At 32.4% G+C, this 25407-nt stretch overlaps 3 protein-coding genes and 1 pseudogene across 7 annotated transcripts; 2 read left to right on the forward strand and 2 right to left on the reverse strand.

The window, feature by feature from the left end:
- The first annotated feature begins 655 nt into the window (after positions 1-655).
- LOC139815769 (beta-galactosidase-like) lies at positions 656-7095 on the forward strand. 4 transcript variants are annotated; one of them, XM_071782917.1, is made up of 11 exons: positions 656-687; positions 1420-1612; positions 3207-3379; positions 3584-3734; positions 3922-3985; positions 4654-4748; positions 5124-5354; positions 5438-5609; positions 5741-5862; positions 6012-6413; positions 6598-7095. In XM_071782917.1, exons 2-11 carry the CDS (start codon positions 1532-1534, stop codon positions 6994-6996), a joined length of 1890 nt encoding a protein of 629 aa, XP_071639018.1. In that variant the 5' UTR covers positions 656-687; positions 1420-1531; the 3' UTR covers positions 6997-7095. The 4 variants fall into 4 exon arrangements, with proteins under 4 accessions (XP_071639018.1, XP_071639017.1, XP_071639016.1 ...); XM_071782916.1 differs by lacking the exon at positions 656-687 and adding an exon at positions 696-713; XM_071782915.1 differs by lacking the exon at positions 656-687 and adding an exon at positions 859-1001.
- Positions 7096-7378: 283 nt separating this feature from the next.
- LOC139815771 (uncharacterized) lies at positions 7379-12616 on the forward strand. The gene is made up of 4 exons (XM_071782920.1): positions 7379-10061; positions 10824-10993; positions 11373-11535; positions 11873-12616. Exons 1-4 carry the CDS (start codon positions 9884-9886, stop codon positions 12112-12114), a joined length of 753 nt encoding a protein of 250 aa, XP_071639021.1. The 5' UTR covers positions 7379-9883; the 3' UTR covers positions 12115-12616.
- A 23-nt stretch (positions 12617-12639) lies between these two features.
- On the reverse strand, positions 12640-18784 carry LOC139815767 (gamma-tubulin complex component 3-like). 2 transcript variants are annotated; one of them, XR_011732822.1, is made up of 12 exons: positions 18562-18784; positions 17733-17899; positions 17493-17622; positions 17015-17432; positions 16339-16841; positions 15971-16163; positions 15657-15861; positions 15360-15581; positions 15099-15230; positions 14761-15012; positions 14150-14420; positions 12640-14058 (listed from the first exon to the last, which is right to left on the reverse strand). XR_011732822.1 is itself a non-coding variant. In XM_071782914.1 (11 exons), the coding sequence occupies exons 1-11, from the start codon at positions 18638-18640 to the stop codon at positions 14244-14246; spliced, it is 2478 nt and encodes an 825-aa protein (XP_071639015.1). In that variant the 5' UTR covers positions 18641-18784; the 3' UTR covers positions 12640-14243. The 2 variants fall into 2 exon arrangements, 1 of the variants encoding a protein (XP_071639015.1); XM_071782914.1 differs by having other exon boundaries at positions 12640-14420.
- Positions 18785-19083: 299 nt separating this feature from the next.
- Positions 19084-25125, reverse strand: LOC139815770 (odorant receptor 67c-like; annotated as a pseudogene).
- Between the last annotated feature and the right edge of the window lie 282 nt (positions 25126-25407).

A 25407-nucleotide genomic window follows, 5' to 3' on the forward strand; every position in this document is an offset into this window, starting at 1 on the left:
GAAACATTTGTAGGTAAATGTTTTAAGAGATATATAAGTTCTATAAAACGCGCGTAATTTCTTGTGTGCAAGTTAATTAATATATAAAATATAAATCGCTAAATTTAATATCAAGAAAACTGTTTTAATTATTTTATGCGTGTCCTTTTTTAAACCTTATATTTTTATATCAATCACATATATTAAACTTTGATTATATTTGTATAAGTAAAACGTATGTGTATAGGATTTAATCTATAAATGTGGATATATCTTTCAAAATATTAGTATCTAATTGAAAAAGTTATTAGAGATGAAAATTTAACCTTTTGCCTTTTTAAACGATTTTTCACATCACTGCGCTCACCTATTTAATTTTTTATTTCTATGTTGGGATAATGGATAATGCACGTTAACGCTCGCTAGAGCGTCTTCCGTTCTGTCTATGTCATTTGATAGAATTTTCAATATATAGTTTAAAAAAAAAGAATGAAATAGTAGTGTCATATAGAAACTTGAAAAAAATAAATAAAAATATTTTTTAGCACAAATTTGAATTGAAAAAGTTATTATAGTATATTTTAACATAACCGTTTATTATAACATATAAATGCGCGACAGTTGAATGTAGCGCTCATAGCAACCGCGAGTCACACTTTACACTCCCGTAACCTACGTCACTAGTCACACTCGTGTTTTTCAGTTTTGGTATGTAATCTGTGTCACTCGTTATTGTAAGTAAGATAAGCGGTTAAGGGCCAATTTCACCAACGTCGATTAACTGTAACCTTCGGTTAAACTCACTCTTCATCTCTTTCTAACTGCCTCTTTAGAAAAAAAACGAAGAGTGAGTTTAACCGAAGTAAGTTATACACTGGTTATAGTTAACCGAAACCGACGTTGGTGAAATTTGGCCTAAGAACCTAAAAGATAATAACATCTCTTGAAGCACTAATTTTTTGTGAAAAGTGTGATAGATATTTTAAACGATCATCTAGATTGTTTTTAATAGAATCATACATGTAAGTTATACATGTAAATTGTACACGATAAGTTTAAATATGTCGAGGTATACAAAAGAACCCGAGCAGCACAAACAAGTTCGCCAACGGTTAGGTTGGCCACTATAGATTCTACAGCGGCCAACCGCTGGTCAACTTATTTGTGCTGCTCAGGAAGTTTCTACTTTATTGCAAAATAATCGCCAAGTATATATCTTAAGGATATAACCGTACAAGAAACTTTCAGTTGAAATTTGTGTGTGAAATGAGTGCGTTGCTTAAAAATTCAGTACAATGTTTTGGTGACGTTTTTCGAATTCGAAAGTATACGCATGCATACTTGCACGATATCGAACCGATACTTGAGTAATAGTGTGACCGAAGAACGTGTATCTCTCCGATGATAAACTTTAAACGTCAATTGTCTGACGTATCTTAGGCACGCCGTCAAATCCGTCAAATCATCAGTGACGCGCGAGCGTGGATAGTGAATTAACAGCCGCATAGAAGAGTGCAACTGAAGTACCTACGACAAAAAGATTTATTCAAAAATGTGGTCATTGACGACTCTGCTTGTGACAACTTTGGCATTCGGTAGCGCTATATCGAAGACAGTTAACTTACCGAGTAACGTATGTTGAATGCTATCTATTATATAATTTTTTTATATTTTATATGTTCAATATATATATATACATATATATATATATATATACAAATCTACAATTTTGCGGTACGCTACTATTTGTTTCCTCTGAAATATATAATAGATTTTCCTTCATTTTCTATTTAATTAAAATTTTTAATTAATCTATAGATCAATGTTTAAAAGAATTCTTATATATTGAAGGTTTCCACATATTGTCTTATCAACAAATAAAAACATCTATTTGCATTACATTTTAATTTCCTGAAATTAAAAACATTGGGACAACGATATTAACTAATTAAAATAATTTCATCTAAATTTGTTTGTATATAAATATACGGCACATAAATGTACAGATGTGCCAAAAGCGGATAAAACTGTAGCAAGAAAGCAGATAAATATAGTCTGTCAGTTGATACTGATTGCTTAACCGGAAATAACGGTGGCAACAGTTTTAGAAAAAGAGAAAGAGTTTTGAAATAGAGAAATTCTCTAACTTTTTTGAAAGAAATAGGATTTTGCAGGTTGCTTTTTTATCCCAGGTTACTTTTTTAAATTAAGAACAAAATGTCAATCGGAATTCTTAAAATTGTCGATACCGTTTAGAAAGTAAAAATAATGTATTGAATAGGATACCACATTTGATTTAATAAAATAAAATACAACATTGGTTCATGCACAATTCGTACATGAAGTACGTTCGCGTATAAATCATAAAATTTGAATGCAAGTCATAAAGATTGATTCTGACCGATTGACAATTGTCCTCGACCTCGTATCACAGATATAGTCATCGCTGATTGAATGGAACTGAAATGTTACTTGAATTTAAATTCATTTTTTACATAGACATATAAATGAACGTGTATTTGTATTTAAAGCGTACTAAACCTTTATGATCTTTTCATGACCTTTTTAACTAAAAGGATTGTTTGATTAAATTTTTTAATGAGGTTTAAACATGTATTTAAATTATACACAAAATGGTATGTTTTGATAAACAAAAGAAGATTTACATATGAAATTACGTACGTACATCTATGTATTTATTCGTGTTCTCATTGCGAGAAGCGGTAGAAAAATATTACAGAATGTCTGTTGCGTTACTTACATGTTTCTGTGAGAACGTCTTTATCTCTACGATTAACCTATCGGAGTCGGGATAATGATACCGTCTGGTCAAAGTTAGAAGATGAAGAAAGAGACTGATAATCAACTGGCCGTACAATAACCGACCTCAGATGATGACCTTCCAATTACAATTCCGCTAAAGCCGGCTCGAAAAAACATAACGAAAATGATATACATTTATGACACAAAGGACTGCATCAGTAACTTGAATGCCACATGTTATTCTACATAAATTATAAAAGTGCATGACATTAATTGAATCGTGAAATAAAAAATATATAAAAATAAGCCCAAAATGTCTCTGAAGTATATAATACAAATATAGTAAAATATTGTGTAAAAATGGTTGGACTAGCGATATTCTAGAATATTAACTATTAATTGCATCGCTTTTTATAAAATTATTCTACTTATTGTTAGCAAGAATTTAGAACAAATAATTGCAGGATACGGAATGGCGATACGGTTTCGAAGTCGATTACGAGAACAATCAGTTTTTATTGGATGGAAAACCCTTCCGATATGTTTCCGGTAGTTTTCATTATTTTCGAGCGCCTAGACAATACTGGAGAGATCGTTTAAGGAAAATGCGAGCCGCGGGACTTAACGCTGTCTCCACGTAAGTTAAATCTCGTTTTTTGTAATTTACACGTTTTGTAATTTATATGATAATACAAGATAGTATTTACATTGTTGTGTCAGGAAGTTAAGTACATCGATATTAATACGTAATAGATCTTTTAACTGTTTATGAAATTTAAAATAATGTCGCGAAATAATCAACGAATAATTAAATTTGTCTCTGTTCTCTCGCGATATACAGTTATGTTGAATGGAGTCTTCACGAACCAGAACCAGGTCAATTTAATTGGGCTGGCGACGCAGATCTAGTAAATTTCTTAAATATTGCACAAGAGGAAGATTTGCTCGTGTTATTGCGACCGGGTCCTTATATTTGCGCGGAAAGAGACTTGGTAAATAAATATATACATTAATTGCTTAGTATAAAATTACTGGCGTAACTAGTTGTCTTTTGTCATCTGTTCTTTCATATCTGAGGCAAAACTTAAAAATTCGTCTCTTTACTTTTTTTTTTAATTATATATAGTAAAATTCAAAAAGTATTATTCTACTATCTTAATAATCCTGACATACCTTTAGGGTGGTTTACCGTATTGGTTGCTTCGTGAAGTACCGAATATAAAGTTACGCACAAAAGATGCAGGTAAGCTATAATTCGTTTCACTGGATTATTATATAAAAACATCCTTCGGCCTTTGAAAAACGTTAGCGATTTTTTTATGTGGCAATAAATTTGTGAAGAAATAGAAAATTTACATATTATTGCTCTTATTATGATTTCGGGTATAATATATGCCGTTTTATAATACCTATATGATATTTGTTAAATCAAATGTATTTTATTTCCGCACAAATTGCTCGATATAAAATTGAGATGTCAACCGATTACATTCCGCTACTTTTATGATAAGAGATAAGAATCTTTTTTTTAATTATTTAAATGAGATGCTTATATACAAGTATCAAAGATTACATCAATTTATATTATTTAAAAGAACGTCTTGACGATAATCGAACCAAATCGTGGTGATGGTGGTCGTATCGTCTTGGCGATTATAATGGCCAGTATAGAGTCGATTAATATTTCCATTGTTGTTTATTATTTGACTGGCGAAGTAAAACTGATTTATTTTGTAATAATTATTTTATTTTCCATAATAATTGATTCTTCCTCTTTTACCATTTTTCATATTTCAAATTGATATATTAATGATGCAAAATATATATTGATAAATATATTGATAAAATGATATCACTACAGCCAATTGTAGAATCCAATTTTATTATTTAAAAATTTATCTGTTTCTACAGATTTCGTGAGATATGCTACATTGTATCTAAATCAAGTGCTGGATAAAGTAGAACCACTTTTAAGGGGTAATGGGGGACCAGTAATTATGGTTCAGGTAACACCTATTTACGAGATTATTAAGAAATGTTATGATTATGTAACTTATGTAATATTATGTTTATCTCTTAAAATATTTATTGCGTTTTCAAGATAAGTAATAATTAATATCGCTTCAGACATTATCGCTTTATGATGTTACCTTGTCATTGATGTTATATCACTCTGAGCTGATAACATCAATGACAAGACAATAACAAGTCAATAACAATCGATAAACAACAATACAGTTGACAATTATTAAAGCAGATTTGAAGAAGTTGAAAAAAATTATCACAGATATGCTTTTTAATATGTTTATCTTCACGTGTCAATTACCAACTTTATTACTATTATTTTAATACTGTTGCCTTAAATTTAATCACAATAATAGATAGAAAACGAATACGGAAGTTACAATGCTTGCGACACGGAATACACGGACATGTTAAAAGAAGTTTTCGTCAGAAAAATCGGCAATAAGGCTCTTCTGTATACAACCGACGGTAACTCCGCGTCTTTACTTCGATGCGGATTCGTACCTGGTGCATATGCCACCGTCGATTTTGGAACAGCCAGCAATGTGACTAATAGCTTTCAGATTATGCGCCTTTATCAGCCAAGAGTAAGCGATATTACTGTTTTAGAAATCACTAATTAATTAATTAAAATTAAAATGTTTGATCAAATTTGAAAATTGATGCGTAGGGCCCGTTGGTGAATTCTGAATTCTATCCAGGTTGGTTAACGCATTGGGGAGATATCTTCCAAAGAGTAAAAACAAAAGCTGTTACAAAAACGTTGAGGGAAATGCTTGCTGTAGGTGCTTCCGTTAACTTTTACATGTTTTATGGAGGTACAAACTTCGGTTTCACTTCTGGTGAGTAAACTTTTTATTAATTTCATGAATTGCAGCAAATAAAATTCTGATAAAAATAACATTTTATCGGTGCATATGATGAAATTATATCAGCAAATGTACTTTACTCAACGATTATTATTCCATCACAGGAGCTAATGGTGGGGTAAACGTGTACAGTCCACAATTGACTTCGTACGATTACGATGCTCCTTTGACCGAAGCCGGAGATCCGACAGATAAATACTTTGCTATAAGGGACGTTATCGGTCTCGTACGTAATTTTCTTTGTGATAATACACGATCACATTCTTTGTTTGTTATTACAAATTTCATTTAAAAAATTACTTTTTATTGGTTACCGGAAAACGCATAACAAATATCTATTTTATAAGTCGATTCACGTGCTCTTTGAAATTACAGTATTTGCCGTTGCCAAATATGTCTCTCCCAACTGTATCTCCGAAAGGCAATTATGGTCCAGTGTTATTGGAACCGGTACAGAAGTTGCTCGACAGTCAGTCTCCATTCGCGGTGATCCGGACGACTGGACACCAGCCTAAAACTTTCGAGGCTCTCTCGGTGAATCAAGGATTTGTTCTTTACGAGACGGAATTGCCGTCTCCCTTCTCAGACCCGGCCATCCTGCGAGCAACGACGAAGGACAGGGCGCTGGTTTACGTGGATGATCGACTGTGCGGCACTCTGAGTCGCATGGATAAAATATTTACTCTACCACTGGAGAACCCTTATGGTCGCCACTTGAGTCTACTGGTGGAGAATCAAGGTCGCTTGAATTTCGGCAATGACATTCACGACTTCAAGGTATTGGAAAAGTGTTGAAATAGAATAATACGCGAACAAAACCGTAGTAACAATTTTTATTAATTATTTATTACTTGTGCAAAATATAACAATTTGCGCTAATTCAACGAACGTGGACAAACGCGTGGACGTTTTAGCGTTTTAGTTTAAACATTCCGCGATTATTTGCTTTCTCGCATCTCAGGGGATATCGAACGTGACTCTCAGCGACACTAAGTTGACCACCTGGAATATGACGGGGTACACGTTTTCCGACGTATCCTCTCTCCGGACTCCGAACATGACAACTATACACATTGAGAGTGGCACTCTGTACAACGGTCCAGTATTTCTGCGTGGACGATTCACGATCTCCGAGCAACCGTTAGACACGTTTCTAGATACCAGCGGCTGGGGAAAAGGAGTAGCCTTCGTGAACGGTCACAATCTCGGGAGGTACTGGCCATTGACAGGCCCGCAAATAACCCTGTATGTTCCAGCTCCGTATCTTCGCATAGGCGAGAACGAGTTGATCATATTGGAATTGGAATATGTGTCGCAAACGAGAAAGATGAAGTTCCAATCTGTACCGAATCTGGGATGAATCTAATTCAGGATTCATTTAATTAAGTGTGACTGTAGGAGTATTATCGGATCACGTATACGCTTTTAATACAAAATAATAGAATATCTTGAAATATCACATTCCTCGTTTCAAACGACCAGTCCTTTTTTAGCTGGAACCATCATCGCCGTTCACACCGTTTCTCTTTTAAGCTGTCTATTACTACAACGACACTTCTAGAATATTTTTAAACATTAAAAATAAATGCGCGGAAAATGTTTCCAATAGACTTTTTTTCTCTCACATTCAAAGCACGTTCATAAAATATAAAGAATTTAACGAGACATTTTTAAACGTAAAGGAGCGTAAAAGAAATCGTTTACTTTGTTCCCTAATGTTCTTCTAATAAATATAACAATTAATGTGTAGTTGCATAATTTTATAAATATAAACGATAATTATGATATAACACACGCACATAAAATTAAATTAATTGCACACGAGTTACTTAAATATAATAAAAAAGACACTTTTAATATTTTAATTCTAATTTTACTTTAAATACAAACAGTGTAAGAGAAAGTGGAGCGTTGAAATAAATAAATACATTATCGAGGATTTGGAAACAAAAATGGGTTTTATATTATCTGAAATATATCTGGGATATATTGTTGATCGAAGTACAAACAAATTTTTAATACGAACATATTTCAAAACGAAGCGTTCTGTGTCTGTAAAAGAACTTATCTCTTTCTATATAAATAGAATATCACCACCTCGCGTTTTTTTGAAGTTCTAAGATTCTTTGACAAACTGAAAGGAATCTTATTTCCTCGAAAAAAAAATCTTAGAATATTACAGGATTATAGGATTAACAATCTGAGAAAGAAGCTTTACATTTATATTATTCGGCCAGTCGAAGGTTTTACTGTTTCGAGAACGCGTCATCCGAATACCTGAGCCGTGAAAAGACTCGGGAACGTTTAACGGTAGTTTATACGCTACGGGAAAATCGATCGGTTTCGATAATACTACACCGCTACACAGCAAAAATATGCACATTGTTGCCTATGGTCGATGAAGAACCGATTTGTAAAGATCCTGCGGGGCATTCAATGGCTTTAATATCCTCCGCGTTGACAAATGAGGGTTTCGCACGGCAGGACGTCCGATGGCCCGATGCCACACGACGAATTATCTCACCTCCTCTTTCGCGCCAGTGCTTCCAGGCGAATACTGTGTAGATAATAATGAGTACGATGACAAAGCACTACCGGCTACCTGCTTCATAAGCTTTATTTGTATGATAGAGTCTATTTCACGATCTAATATCGACGCGTATATGTAACATATTGTTGCCTGCATGGTACAAATCTTACAAACAAAAGGATCTCGAGGAACGCGCGGACAACTTTATAAATATATAATCAACGAGGAATATCTTTGTTCAATGTCAACGTAGACATAGAAGATCAGTTATGGAAGTATCTTTTCTTGCAAATCAGACTTATTGCGTTTTAGATTTAAATCACTATTCACATAAAATATTTATATGTACACTATTAACAAAATAACTATTAACGAAACACAATGAAATGAGTAATTGGATGAAATTATACAAAAAGATTCATGTTTTTTTTATTGAGGATTTTATGATTTACAAAGAGATTCGTATGATATTAAATGATCTTCTAGGTGCGCATTTCTAAAATTTCCAAATTGCATAAAAAAATATTTTATAGATGGTCTAATCTGAGATCAGGCACTTTGTGCTTAAATTCATGTAGAAAAAATTTAATCAGCATATTCCATAATTTTTATCATGTGATAAACGATCTCTTATAAAAGAAATTATTGAACGAGTCTATTTTGTGTACCCTTGTCTTGCTGCGTTACGCGCAACTTGTATCGTATCTCTTATCGTAATACCGGACGGCGCTAGTATTAACAGTATAATGTGGAAATAGTATCTCGGAAACTGAAAGTCACGGCAAAGCATTGAAACATAGAATGTTTTATATTATAAAATTCAAGCGGTTTTAATGTATTAATCTAAGATTCGAAGATTTTGCGCCTTGCCCTTCGGCTTTTATAACAGTCGATGTTGATGCCAGATCTTTCTGAAGACAAAGAAGTTTTCGCCTATATAAAACGGATTTTTATGCGAATGATGAGAAGCATAAAAATTATACTCTTTCTAATAGCGTTTTCTGGAGTGAGTTTGAGTTGGATCAAATGCTATAATTTAATGTGACATTTTTCTGTTATCTCGTTGCGTTATCTCTACATGTAACGAAAATGATGTTATAAGGAGTTTCGAGGTGTATGTATATACCACGCACAGACAATTGCAAAGCATATTACGACGATCAAACTCCGCCCTTTGCGAAAACGCCGCCTTCGACATGCGCCGGAGGGTCGTTTGCGGTTGCACCGTTTCTTACCCTTAATCTGTCGTGTTTAATCTGTCCGAAGTAGTAACATGTTACGCGTGTGAAGAACCGTGCAATTCGAACTCATTTATTTGTTCCTAAACTCAATTGCTCGTGCAACTTGACAAGTTCTTGATAACAGCAAATTATCGTAATGTCCGGTAAGTGTAGAACATTTATTATTGAGTTGTTGTACAGATAAAAAATTACAACAGCATGCAAGAATACGTGGAAATGGATAATAAGATAATAAATTTATCTTTAAGAAATATCTTTGTTTTTTGAAAACTATAACATATTAAAAAAAAACATTCCTTGTTTCATTAGTTATTAAAGTGATACCAGAGATTTTCAATAAAATCGTAATGTGTAAATTCGTTACAAAAGTACTGTATTTGAAAGCATTATTATAAACATCAAAATTTGTTCTCTTCTCAAAAAATTACACTAGAAGTCTAATATCATATAATTATAATGTAATTAATTGCGTAAATATGTTAATAGTATGGAACGTAACACAGAATGCACCCTTGGACTTGAGTAGACATGGGACTGCATGGAAAACTGATGTTATTAGTACTTTGAAATTTCAACGACGTCTTCCCTGTCAAACTTGTGGTAAAAGTTTTGACAGACCTTCCCTTTTAAAAAGACACCTGCGAACGCACACAGGTAAATTTGAGAAAAATATGTAAAGAATTTATGGATCTTTTCCTTTATGAATTCTTCCTTTTATGAATTATCGGGATTAAAAATCCATATGAGCTTTACTCCCTTTGATTTACATTTCTTTCTTTCTCTAAAGTCCCAAAATTGATCATTATTAATTATAAATAAAATTAAAATAACGCAATTTTTCAATAAAAAAATAAATATTATACATTATACATATAATACATATTTCTTAGAAACATTAAATAAGGCATTAAAAAAATTCAAACTATAATGGGATAATCACGTCTTATATACAACATTTCTTTAGAATCCTGAATAATATACCATTGTTTATGATAAACAACACTAAATGTCATAATTATTATTAATTAATAGTTAATAAAAAGTGAAACAGGATTTATTTCTAAAATTTAAAAAGTTTTTTAAAAAGTTTAAAAAGATTTTTAAAAAGTTTTGATGTAAAATATTGTGTAAAAACTTGTTTGGAGCTTAAACAAAGCTTGCTCTATGAGGGAGCAATAAATTTAGATTTCGTGCAGCGGAAAAGATTGTATGAAAAGAAATTTCTCTATAATTCTTTTTACAAATTTAGTCTATTTAGTCTATTATGAATTATTTTACATTTCGAATTTTTAATATAATGAACATATTAGTATCTATGCTGGAAATTATCTATACGTCTAACATATGAGATGATGTAAACACAGAAAAGATTCGCAGGTAACATTACAGTTTATATTTTTTAAAAACTATTCTCAGGCGAAAAGCCACATGGTTGCGCAATATGTGGGAAGATGTTTAGCACGAGCAGCTCATTGAATACTCACGTTAGGATTCATACTGGTGAACGTCCTCATGAATGTCCAATGTGCGGAAAGCGTTTTACAGCATCGTCGAATTTGTATTACCACCGCATGACGCATTATAAGGTATTGTTTTTAGTTTAATAAGTAGTACGACTTGGAGTGTGACAAGGCAGTTCAATATAGAATAAATCAAGTTGTAAGAATCATCGTTCCCTAGAGTAAAAGAGAAAGATGATTCTAATTATCAGATGTTTATACGGTAACTGTCAATAGAAATTATACGTAAAAAAATACACTGCAAAAAGTGCATATGCTAGTAATGTGTATCTATAATATAGGCTGCGGTCCACTTGACGCTACAAATGCTTCGAAGCATTCCTCTTCTCTTTTCTTTCAATGAAAAAAGAAGGAGAAGAAGAAGCTCCAAAGCATTTGTAGCGTCAAATGGACCGCTGCCATATATATATATATATATATATACGTATATAAATTTAAAATGCAGGAAAAACCACACAAGTGTGATGAATGTGGACGATCCTTTCCAACTCCCGGTGATTTAAGGGCTCATGGATATTCTCACACCGGTAATTGGCCCTTACGTTGTCCCGTCTGTAACAGGGGATTTTGCAAACTTGGCGCCTTACACCATCACATGAAATCACATGGTAATAATAATACTTTAGGTAGTGATAAAAAATAGAAACTTTATCTTGCTTTATTTATTGTCCATTATACTTATTATACCGAGTGGTTATTAATGTTCTAAATATATTAATCATTGCTTTCTTATTTGATAATTCTAATTAATAAATCAATCGAGCTAATCAACAATACGTTAGTAAAATCATTGAAGAAACGTTTTCAAACTTCAAAGATTTTAAGTTCGATTTTGAGAAATTAATCTTTTATCATTATTCTCTAACTATGCAAAACACAAAAGATATTTGAAATAATGTTATCAATTATAAGATACGAAAGAGACTGAAAAATTCTTCTTTATAGGTGATCGTTCTTATTATGGTTTCTACAATCAGAAGCCTCCCGTCATCAATAATTTACAAATTCCTGAGGGTTTACAACAGCATTCGCATGTGTCAAATAATAATCCAGCTGATTATATGAGTATACACAATGGCATTTCAAGCGTAGAGATTATCAAGTTTGAAGGCTTCAATTGTATGCAATTACCTACGACATATCCATGGCCTTCTCTCTCTTGGATGCCGTTACAATTCAAAAATTAATTTATTATATTTTCTGCAACTAATAAATAAACCAAATCTGATGTATTATGAACATCTATAAAAGTAGTGGTTAACAGAAAATATACACATTTAATATATTTGTCCATTGTGTAAAAGAAACATGTAATGTAATATAATAATATGAGTAAGTAATATTTTTGGACTTTGTTCGTCAATCATTCTTCTATCTCTTTTCTGACCTATATACATACCTATGTGTGTGTGTGTGTGTGTATAGGTATATTTATTTTATTTTATTTAAGTACTGAAAGAAATTTATTTTTTAATACATATAGATACTATTTATAAAACTGATAATTTTTTTCTAATTAAAAAAGATTCAGTATTTATTCAGGATTTTATTAGAACTGTATTATACATTTTATTCAATATTAAATGTAATAATGGGAAACATACTAGGATTATACTTAATTTGTTATTTGTCCTATTTAATGATCTAAATCTAAATAACAACTTGCATTTTATGTTGCTTAACGTTGCAGTTGAGTGAAAAAGATAATACAATTTATAATAAATTCTGAATTTATTACAAATATTAAATACATAGCAACACAATTTCAATAATAATATAAAAATAGCTTATGTTTTCCGAAGTGCATTAATTTTCTAATATGGCAAGGAATTAAATATGATGACTTATAGTATACAGTCTATATGAAGCGTATGTGTACAACTTAAAGAGAATGTGTGTACGTCTACTTATATCTAATAATAAGAAGTCTGCAAAACTAAAATGTATATCAATATGTATATCTAATAAAAATAAAAAGTATTAAATTTTTTTCGCAGATAATAAAAGTAATGTAACTAATTATCCCAAAAATATAGATTGCAATAGAAAAGTAAAAATAATACTCTTATCCATAGTTAAACACGGCAGAAAAATACTACTTTGTACTATTTGATCAATATTCTATTCTATGGTGAAAAATATAAGTTTTAAGCTTCTTTGCAGTTACTGAAATTTGCTGAGGATAGCTTATGGATTATATTTTGTATATAATTTTCTAATAATCACAAAATCTTAGACACTAAAACTTTGTAGAAATACAGCAAACAGTGCATAAAATAGTAAAAATTAAAAGCAATGTATCTTATAAGTCAACGTTTATCGATATAGTTAATATCAATATCGTAAATTATTAATTCAGTATAAGAAAATATATAAATTTTAGAGACAGATTTCTCTATCTCAAATATATTTTTTGATTGTTGGTAACATACAAATGTCGAACTCAATTAACACAACAAAAAAGTATACGTTTCCAACGATACCGTTTGCGATTGGTATTTCTTCTTAAATCTGAATTACATGCGCTAATGTCCGAAATAGTTTCACTTAATAGAGATCCATGAACTGATACAGTCTCGTTATCTTGAAACCATTCTGGACTATTAACATATATCGACGAATAGTTGGATGGCTTATCGACTGCTATTTTAAGATTTGAGGTATTTTGATTAGACGCAGGTGCAGTATAAGTGGAAACTTTTGATTTGTCTTGAATAGGATTCTCATACACATTAATTTCAGAATCATTTTCGCGATTCACAATTGCATTAGTGATTTTTATAGCACTATTACTAGAATTACACAATTTAGCTTCTAAACTTGGTAAGGTTAAATTATTTTTTACAGATGACTTCTTTTCCGATATGGTTGTTTGAAACGGAGAAAGCGTTAATCGTATTTTGCTTAAAGCAAAGTCGCTTTCGTAAAAATTAAAATTGGGTGTTAACGGAGTTTGTGGCTCTTGGGTATTTTTCTGAATTTCTATCTCCACATGTGACAATATCTGTTTTTCCAAAAATATTCTAAACGTACGTTTACTTAGCTCAGCGTTTCTCAAATTGGTTCTACATCTTTTTTTGTGCAAAGCGACAGAGTCATTGACATCTGTCGTCATTTTAGATGAGTGTGGTCTATAAAAAAAATTGGTAGTATCATGATGTCGATATAAAGAACAAAATGAAGGGCGATTGTTGGAAAAATCAAATATGCTTGTATCCTTACTATTAACGTCAGATGGATTCTGCTCAGTACAGCATTTATTTGAAAGGTAACTTGAATCGTTAAAGGTCTCAAATAAATTTTCTGCTGCCAATTGTCACTTGCATCCAAAGAAAGTCTGATCACTTTGTCTGCGATGTTGATATGTTAATGGCACAACTAGTCGGCTATCTTTACTCTTGTAGTATTCATTAAAATCTAATCGTACACTAAGTAACTGCAGCGACACATCTTCAGCGGAAGCAAGCATTAATAGAAATTTCTTCACACGATCCTGAAAGAAAGAATATATTTATCTTTTAAAAACGAAATAAACATATTTTTCTTTTTTGAGAAAAGATACACTTAAAAAAAAGAGAGCAATTGCTCTTTACATTTTATTTTAAGGAATAATATATAAATTATTCCTCTCTTTCGACAAAAGAATCATGTGGATAGGAAAATAATGACGATATTTTGACTGCATTCCAATATTTACTGTCAGCAACTGTTAGTACTGAAAATCCATAGTATACGTGACATAAAATATAAAAAAATATAAATTTTCAGTACTGACAGCGAATATCGGAATGCAGCCTTATAAGAACAGAATTAATACTCCATTTGATTATTACCTGATAGGTTCTCGAAAGTAGTCTCAACTGTATTGAAAGTGTATTCAGATATTTTGAAAATGCTGCCTCTTTTTCTGCAATTTCTTGATCTTTTTTATTTGTACGACCCCATTTTTTCGTTTGTTCCTGCTCAAAATTATCGGCACTTAATCTTGCCTCGTATTCCTGTGTAGCATGCGCAAGGAAAGATTCCTCGAGATTTTGGAGATCTAGTATTGGACTGTAGACTGAGCGTAAGTGGTCCATAAGTTCCTGTAACATCGGAAATAGTGAGCATTCGTAATAAAAATGTGCCTTCGTATACATATATATTGTCATAAATATGATCTAATACTCACTTGCGATTTTTCATCCAATAATGTACCATGCCGTACAGAATCAACAAAATGACTATGAGCTGCAATTATATCATCGAGAGATGACGCCTGGAGAAGTTGCTTTGCAAACGTATCCCAAGAACATTCGATTACCTTTAATTAATATAAGTTTTTTATTTGTTAATATGCAATACATAACAGTTCATTCATTAAATTGCCCATTATTAAATTAATGGTAGTTTTTGATCATTAATAATAGCTTTTAATGTGACACGGTCTTACCTCAAATAAAAAATAATATTGCATTTGATGGACCAAATGAACCATACTACTAGTAATTAAATGAATATGATTCTGGATGGGCAATACTTCCGGCATTTTTCTAAACATTTTCGCTGACGTTGTCTGTTGCTTCCAAATAGCAGATAAAATCGACTCCATTCTCTTTGCTTTCCATAAAGCAAAGAAGACCGTTTGATACGTCTGTCTGCATGGCTCCAAAATCTGATAAATTATTGACCATGAGACTCATTAGGTTAATTTAACATAAAGATTAAATATTGCAATTAATGTATTTACCGTTCCTATAGGTCCATCAACATTATAATCTAGAATAAAGACGTCCCATCCTGTTTCATTTTCTGAAGGGGCTAATAGTCTGACATCTAAACGTTTTTGCACATCTAAATCATCTAACTTTGTGCTGGTTGCTCTTATTGCAGTTTCAAGTATAGATGTCATGTTATGAGGATATAAAGAACTTGCAGGTTTGGCTAATTCAGGCCTAAAATGTATAATCGAGACAATTTCTTAGATCTGGAATACGCATGCTAAAACGCAAAAATATTAATACAATTAATACTATTAACTGCATTAACAAGAAATATTCTTACTCTAATAAGTGCATAAGATGTTGAATAAAGTGACCTTGACCAAGCAAAAGATATCCCTTAATCCCCTGCAAATGATCCATCAGATGATATTGTTTTGTCAGTATTTCAACAACTCTTGTTGAAGTTTCTTTATAAGCAGCATCCATCATAGTTTGCAGACGACCGTCTGGATCCATATCGAAAAAGATTTCAACTAGAAAATAAATAATATAAGAATTAAATATTCTTCCAAGTTTGACGAAGCTATAACAATCTAATTGACATTAGCCAAAATTTTTATAACTTACAAATATTTTCAATGTATTAACGAGAAAAACGATAAATTAAAATCATCTTGTAACAATAATCATCTATCCATTATTACTAACCATTATATTCCTCATCACTATTCCTAAACATATCTGCGTGTCTATCTTGCCACGGTGAAAAGTCTTTACAAACTTCACGTAAGAAATTAATATTTTTTCCTGTTCCTAGAATCTTCCTCGCTTGTGCTTTACTAAGGAAGGATGGCACCATTGAATTTCTCACTTGATATTTCTCATGCCACATTCTGTCGCCACTAACATCATTGCACGCTTGAATAAAAAACTCCTTGTACGGATCGTCCAGCTCCCCATCAGCGATCCATCTCATTAACATGTTGTACAGGGGATTGCAAACACTTTCCAAAACTCTTTTGACTAAATTCTTCACAATGACATCCCCGTGATAGCTGAACTCGTAAACAGTAGATGCTAATGCACCACCTTTCTGGCCTTGGCAAGCTCTTACTATACTCGCTAACCACTTTAGAGTTTCCAACGGATCGCATGCCCAAAGATGTAAATGGGACAATGTAACTCCATATGTAATCATTTGATTTTGTGATCTGTTTCAATTGTTACACTTATATTATTTTATAATATAAACAATATTATATCGTAAATATTCTTCAAGAGTATTTCAAGCAAGAAAAATATCGTTATTGGATTTATGAAACAATGCAACTTTGTGGAGCTTATATCTTTGAAATACGATATTGTTATATGTTTAATTTCTTACCTATTCACCTCTTCTTGCATTATGGCTATGAATCTGTAATATTCTGACAGTTCCTTATGTAACGCAGCAACGAAACTATCGGTAACTCTGCCTGCACCAGCAACAGACATTCTCTCTAATCCTTTTCGTACTACGCTATGCAGGTATCCCAGTTCGCTCAGTCTTAAAACAGCTTGTTTTTGTGATCTATTAATTTTTGCTACGGGGTCTATCTGAAAGCCATAGCTGGAATCTAACTTTAAAATTTTCCCCTCGACACTTTGAAAGGAATATATCAAGTCCTGGACTAGTACATCTTCTGAAACGCACTCCTCGTTGAATATTTTACTTGGATTCGTTAATAATCCTTTCGAATTTGTCTCTGTGGTATTTAACGATACAACTTGTGCTTGAGAACATAACGTTTTTGACGATTGTCCTAAATATAAGAAACGATTAGATAATACTTTGACAAATGTCGATTGCGTTGATATCTTACCACTAGTGGACGCGACTGGGCTTAACTGCGATTTCATATCTGGAAACGAAAAGATTTTGTCCTTCATTTGTTCCGCCGACTGGCCCATGTTCAGTAGGAATATTAGAACGCTCGTACGATTCTTCAGTGGCTAATGAAAGAAAAAAGATTGATATAAAAACATTTATCCAAAACAGTAGACATGAATGAATACGATTGAAACAAAAGACATGGAAAGATTTAAACCAGGAGATTTTGTACCCCATCTTTCAAATCATTGTGCAGCTTATCAAACTGCACTGCATCACGTGGCGATAATTTACTCTTTATATACGTTGCTACAGTCACTTCATCCTCTCTCAATGTTTCTATGCCTTGAGTAGACGACAGTAAGCCAAGGGAAAAACGCATAAATCTTCTGATCGACTCTAAAAGACATGAAAAATATGTTGTAGCTTGTGTATCGCATATCTTTATTATGTTATCATATGTTAGGTGATATTTGCAAATTTATTGTTACAACTTGTGAAAAATGTCCTAAAAGATCTGAACTGTTAAATCAACAATTCTAGGGTACTATGTATGTACACCAGAATTCAAATCTGTTCAAAAAGATTACTCGCGTCTGGATTTAAAGCGATTTAAAGAGCATCAGATATGGCAGAGACAAAGTGCGCCACCTCGGAGCTAATTAAATTTTCAGGAGTCTCAGGACGTTTTACATCTGTCACATTCGACGTTCCTCGTTAAATCAGACGCGAGCAACGACTTTTTTGAGTAGACTCGTTTATTGAAGCATATTAATAACGCATAATCAGATTTTATGAAAAACGTCCGCCAGAGATTCTTACTCTCTCTTCAAATATATTTAAAATGGTTATACGATATACTTTTAAAAAGCTTATCATACAATACAATCGTAGTACGGTGCAAACGTTGCTTTATTAACAGAAATACGACGAGACATTAACAACGCCTAGTTGCATTGTTTAAAATAAATAACGCTGCGATTAATTCGCGCGAAATGACATATCGTGAATTTTTCTGAATATAAAATCTTCGGCAGTGGTACAACTTTGGGAAAACTAACCTGGCTTTTGTTCGCCGCACAGAGAAATAATCATATTCTGAACCAGGTCAGCAATAGTTTCAGCTTCCGCAGGATTCATGTTCGTGTTGTGTGACGCTCGCTATATATAATCCCGCTCGATATTATATCACGTACAAATAAAATATTTACTCCACCGTTCGACGGCCGTCTTGCGCCGTAATTTTAATCAAGCGGCAAATCGGGCAAATAGTAAATACGTACGTACGCGCATTTTCCCATTGTTCTCCTCGAGCTTAGAGAGAAGCTCGAGAGATCCGAAATTTTTGTGGAGCCCGTCTTCATTACGCCATCTTCATTCACTTCAACGTTAGAGGACTTCATAGTTCATGATTTGTCGGTATATACAATCGCCAGTTTTCCAAGCAATATTTACAATTTAATAGATTAAAAGTATACCTTGTACACACACAGTTTTAAATGCATTACCAAGAATAAACACACGAACAAAAGCATATATATAGGAAAATTTTTTTTAATACGCGGATAACTTTTATAGATTTATTTATGATCTCTTTAAAATTTATTATCTAAAAATATATCGCACTTTTCTTATAGTTTCTTAATTATAGTTTCTTAAATCATATTCTGCTCTTTTTAATAGTAAGAAGAATTTAAAAAATAATTGAAAGGATAATTTTTGTGTTGTGTTTTTTACAAGAAATAAAGTTTAATTGAGGAAATAAAAAAGCTGTCAAATCATTATGCAGTTCCCTTCAATTATCTGAATTTCGTATCTATTATAATCGTTAATAATCGCACGCTAGCCATTTTGTCTCTTGGAAAAAAAAGGAGTTATCATATTCTGCGATAAGTGATTTTTCATTTATTCGTGATTAGTCCCAGTCTACAATAAGTGTTTTAAGCCCTCTAAGCCTTAAGAAATTGTTCAATCACAGTTGAATTTGAGGAGAATAATTGACTGTGATTGGTCAATTTCTTATAGGGCTTAGGGCTTAAAACACCTATTGTAGACTAGGACTTACTGTGTACATAAAGTGTATTGCCAAAGGACACGAATAAAACATTAAAATTGTTGCATAATGTTAAATACAGAGAAAGATGTCTTCATAAGCTGTAAAGTAAAATAAATAGTTAGTATAAGACATTATATCCTAGGTAGTAAGATGACGTCTGATTGACGTCTAGAGACGTCTCTAGACGTCATTAAGACGTCATTTGACGTCACTCTGCTACTGGGGATGTATATCAATTTGAGGAATCTAACATTAAAAGTAAAACTACAATATTAAAGTAGTCACTGCATATGCACTGGTGTGTAATTTTTTTATAAAAATTGTTTAAATATAACGGTGCATTTTCTGAGACTTTTCTGCTGACTTTCGTTGCAATACGTAAATGATTAAAGTGATCAATTTACTGTCCCCCTTTATCTTCTTGTTTATGTGCATAATGTACGTGCATAATTAATAGAAATTAATCATCGGTAGTTCTGGTTTTAATTTTAATACTGACATTACTATACGATTCCAACGACAATGTCACTAAAAAACTGCTGGACAATTTTATAGGTTTTGTGCTACGCTTCATAATCATCAACAGATCCTTTTGTTCGCTATTTGTCATCAGTACCCAATCCATGTTATATATCTTGTCGCCAAATCCAGCACTCTGCGCAAACAATAATGATTAAATTGTCTAAATAAATAAATTGTCATTAGAAATTGTTATCATAAAAATCTTCCAAAGCATTATTTTTTGTTCAAATATATCTTTATAGACTACCTTAAGTGTGACTTCGTTTCCGGCCCAGCAATAATAAAAAATCTCCATAAACATGCAAATTATGTAGCTGGCTAAAGTAGCTATATCTGTAACTGTCATGCGAGGCACACTGTATACTAATGTACATAGTACTAAAACACTTTTACTAAATTGAACGAAGATCACTTGGCTGAATACATCGTTAATCATTTCGGCAAGTCTATAAATATTTATGTATTGTTATACAAATTGCATATCGCGTTACAATTACAAATGATGTATAGAGCATATATATAGCTAAAAAGTTGCATATATAGAGTATCCCATTTTAAATGATCACCCCTCCCCTCAAATTTTCATTTTTTTTTCAATTTCAGAAGAAAATGTTTCTCTGTGTATGCAGCTATATTACATATATACAACTAAAAAGTTATTAAGTACAACGTATTGGGACATACGAGATTATTACAGAAAGGGAGTGTTCTAAGGTACATCAAGCTACTGTACCTTGAAACAAAATTTTCAATTATAAAAAATTACTGTATTCTCTTACCAGATGGTAATAAAAATTTAGGGTTTTTTATACTAAAAAAATATATATATGTATTGGGTTGGCCAATAAGTCCGTGCTGTTTTTTATAAGTAAAATTTATAAGTAAAAAACCGCGCGGACTTATTGGCCAACCTATTACTTTTTAATAATATATTTTTTAATTAAAACTGTGGCTCAGAAAAACTTAAAAGTGAGGTACAGCACCTTTCCCTATATATCTGAGTGGAGACACCAAATAATGTGGAGATCACCTTTATTTTTTAAAACAAAATTGTAACTTTTTTGTAATTTTTTTTGTAATTTTTGTTATAAGGTTATAAGAAATTATTTTTGTAATTTTTGACATAAGAAATTTAACGACCTATAATATTATTCTTGAACTATATATATTTTCAAGATCATCCGCGCGTTAGACAATGCAAAATAAGTCTGCGCAATATTCTAATTTTGATTGCTCGAATCACTTGTATTTGTTTTATATTACTTTTATTTTGATTGATTTAAGATATTTTATAAATTGCCATTTTCAGACACAAAATAAAGTGCAACTAGTCGAGTCGCCAGGTCGATTGAGCATTTTTTTCGACTAAACTTGATTTTTAAAGAATTAAACATCTGCTAGCACGATAGACGAAATATTTTTGCTTGCAGATTTACATTCCGTTAACAATCATCTAATGTACATATCGAGTATTATTTAACATATGTATTTAATACATACATAAAGTAACTATTATCCATTTGACAAACCTGATTATACATAGATGATGGGAAACGTGTTCCGCTAATCTACTCGTTTTATTCGATATATTCAACGAACTTGTCAGGGTGTCCTCCTCTTTCTTCTCATTATGTGAGAATTTTATCATTTTCTGAAGGCGATGCTTCAGAATTTCGAATTGTGCGCATGTTTGTAAGCAAAATCCAAATACTACGGTATCCGACGCGAGGATTACAATTATGGCAATAATTAGAGATACAATCAGCTGAACAGACGTTAAGAACAGTATAAGAAACGAGGTGCAATCCTAAGGTACCCACACAAAGTACCCAAATGGTATCTGGCCCTCTAACACATATAGCGTTCCTCTTATCGCACAACATATCGCCGACATCGAGCACACAATTATATAAGGCATAGAATATGATCTAGATTTCAAAAATACATAATAAATGTATAATAATCGGTATATAATAAAGACAGACAAAAATTATCTGAAAATTATGCAAATTGAATAACACTCCCAGAGTCCCCATAACAAATTTTCATATACAGGATGTCTAATTAAGTAACTGACCAACCGAAAGGTAATGGTAGATTAAGTCAAACTAAAAAGAAAAGTCCTGTACCATTTTGCAAAATTCGCAATATTAGTTATTGAGTAATTAATTCAAACGTCTGAACACATGAGAAGCAGTCGGACTCGGTCATGTCACAGTATGGGTTTTTCACTGAGACTTAAGCAGTAAGCAAATTGACCAATAGCTTATCTTAAGTTTCCGAGAATACTTTACTGTGATTGATCAATTTGATCATTGTTTAAGTCTTACTGCTTAAGTTTTTCTGTGTGCTATGGCCCTATCAGATGATGCTCACCGTTGACAGACCTAATAACTAAACCATTTCACATGTTGACCGAGTCCGGTTTATCGCATTCCACACGCACATTGGTTCAAACAGTTTAATTCATTGCTCATAATAACTATATTGTGAATTTTGCAAAATGGTACATGACTTTTCTTTTCAGTTTGTATGTATTCTCGACTCACTTATCGATTTAATTATTTACTGTAAGTCGTTGACAATCGTATCAGCGCTTAAATATACCAACCTGATTAAACGATCGAATTTCATCTGAATATCAATCTCTTCCTTATCGCAGGCCTTGCAGGGTTTTTCTTGCAGTATTTCGATCAAATTAATAATCCGATCGCGATAGATTACAATAGTACTCGCTTTAGACAATAAGCCGATTAGATCAAGGGAAACATAGCAACACGAGATCAAGTCTGCTAGGTTTTCGACAACAAAGATGATATACATCAAATGAGTCAGGCACAGATACATCAACATATATATCCCGAAGAAACTGAACCCGCTATATAGCGTCTTGGAGCATTTCGAAGACCATTGAACTGGTCGCCACAAACCAGAGATGGTAAATAATAAGAAATTGAAAGAGAGTATCTGTATTTTCATAGTTGCTACAATCAAAAGTGATAAATTTTCTTATATTTATTTAAAAAAGCAATCTTAAAAATTTACTACCTAGCGACAAATTGTACGAAATCTTCAAATAAGAGTTCCCAGATTTTTTCTTCATAATTTTTTAGGGTTTACATACAGCTTATTCAGCCCTATCTTCTTCGAAATATGTTCCTTCTCGGTTGACACATCGCTCTCAATGCCGTTTTCACTTCTGGAAGCAATTCCGCATTTTTCGAGATATAAGTCCGTCTGCGAATTTTCCTTGATGTCGAATCCTTTGGCTTTTCAACGTGAATTTTGTAAAAAAAAAAAAAAAAAAAATTTACGGGGGGTCAGATTAAAAGTGATGTCAACCAAGAAGGAACATATTTCGAAGGAGGTAGGACTGAATAAATTGTAAGTAAACCCTTAAAAATTATAAAAACAAAATTTGGAAACTTTTTGAATGGATCTCGTACATGACATTGCAGTATGTATTTTATGGGAACACTGTCTCTTTTTTTAAAATAATATTTAAATATATTTAAATAATTATATATTCAAATATATAAAAGACTATTTTGCAAAAATATTTCTGTAAACTTACTTCTTGTATATAACTTTATGCGGTATGCTTGCTTTGTGCGAATAGCTTGTAGTTAACGTTGGTAACAAAATGGAATCAAGTAACTACTAACATTTGTATCAATAAAAAAAGTTATATAGTATCATGCGTGACAAAGGTTCGTAAGGCACTACGGATAAGCGCGTTTGCGTCAACTTCGTCATCCCTATACAACTTAAAATTAACAATCTGTTAATAATTTGACGCCGCGGAAGTTTGTCGGTACCTTACTACCGGTATCAAAGTTGTAATTATACGTAATGTAACGATGTCATGTCATACAATTGAGAAATGTAATCCGCCTCCGAGAAATTCCAACATATTGTCGTGTTCTCAGGGAGTGAAATACACTTTCGTGTAGGCATCTATTATAAAATTCTCGCAAGTAACAGCATGGCATTAATAAGTATTCGAGTGAATCAACATCTCTTTTTCACATTTTCTTCCAAGAATTATGATAATTTTATAGAGGAGAAAATTATACCAGTTGATTTGCCAGGGGCGTGTTCGCTGTGTTCCGCGTACGTCGTTCTATAATGTCTCTGTAATCATTAATCAATAATCTATATTACGATGTTTGCAAGAACGACTAATATTCACCCTCCACACTGTTAAATTCATAGGGTTAAATTGAACTCAATTTTGAGTAATTTTTAACTATTCCATAGGTCGCCACTGCTCCTACTCAATATGTAGTTAATTTAACTAAAACAATGTTAATTTGACTAAACCAATGGAGTTGAAATAATCCTATTTTGTTTCAAATTAATAAATTTTGACGCACATGGTAGTTAAAAATAACAAAATAAATGTAACTCATGGTATTGGTTTAAATTTCATCCTCCAACCTTTAACAGTGCAGCATTGTCACGTATAATTATATGTCTGCGTAATGCTATATTTATCTCTTGCACATTCGGCTGAAAACAAGTGTATTTACCTGTCTCGATATCGTCATCTTCTCCTGCTCGTTGAAGAGCCTCTATTTCATAATAAATAAGGGCGTTCAGTATACAAGTTCTCAATTCTCTCTATATTCTACCCCTCTTATTCAAACAACTTTATCGTTGAACTTCGAACGTATATACACTTCTTAAATAATGGTTCCATTACAAAACGATCATCGTTGACAAATGGACATCAGTAGCATAGGAAATACTTGATCACCTAAAACTGATGCGAAATATATATCGCGGCAAAAAATGATAGACGTGTACGTTCCATTCCTCGATTCCCAAATATGCATGTATATTACAATAAAATGTACACATATATTGGAAATACGTATGTAAAATTATAGATAAAACTTTTTTATATTTGTTCATGTATTATATTTCTTAAATATAGATAAATCGCGCAAAAATATCTTTTCCGCGTAAACAGCCACCGTCGCCTCGATATCTCTCACGTACTGACTGTTACTACGTTTACGCGAGCGTTACTTCTGTAGTAACTTACGATACGTCCTTCGCGTAAACGGGATTTTGTAGTAACTTACGATACGTTACTCCGCGTAAACGAATGATATATCGTAAGTTACTACAGAAGTAACGCTCGCGTAAACGTAGTATGAGGGAGTTACGTAATCGCCAGGCTAATGATCACTACGTGTTCGCGATATATAACACGCGTTTCGAGAGACAGCTACGTCGACCAGACACCACCGAGACAGAACGTAGAAAATACAGCCAGTTAAACCTGTGAAAGTTAACGAAAAATTCGGCATACGTTGATCTC

Source organism: Temnothorax longispinosus, chromosome 7 (genome assembly GCF_030848805.1).
Source record: "Temnothorax longispinosus isolate EJ_2023e chromosome 7, Tlon_JGU_v1, whole genome shotgun sequence".
Classification (NCBI taxonomy): Eukaryota; Metazoa; Arthropoda; class Insecta; order Hymenoptera; family Formicidae; genus Temnothorax; species Temnothorax longispinosus.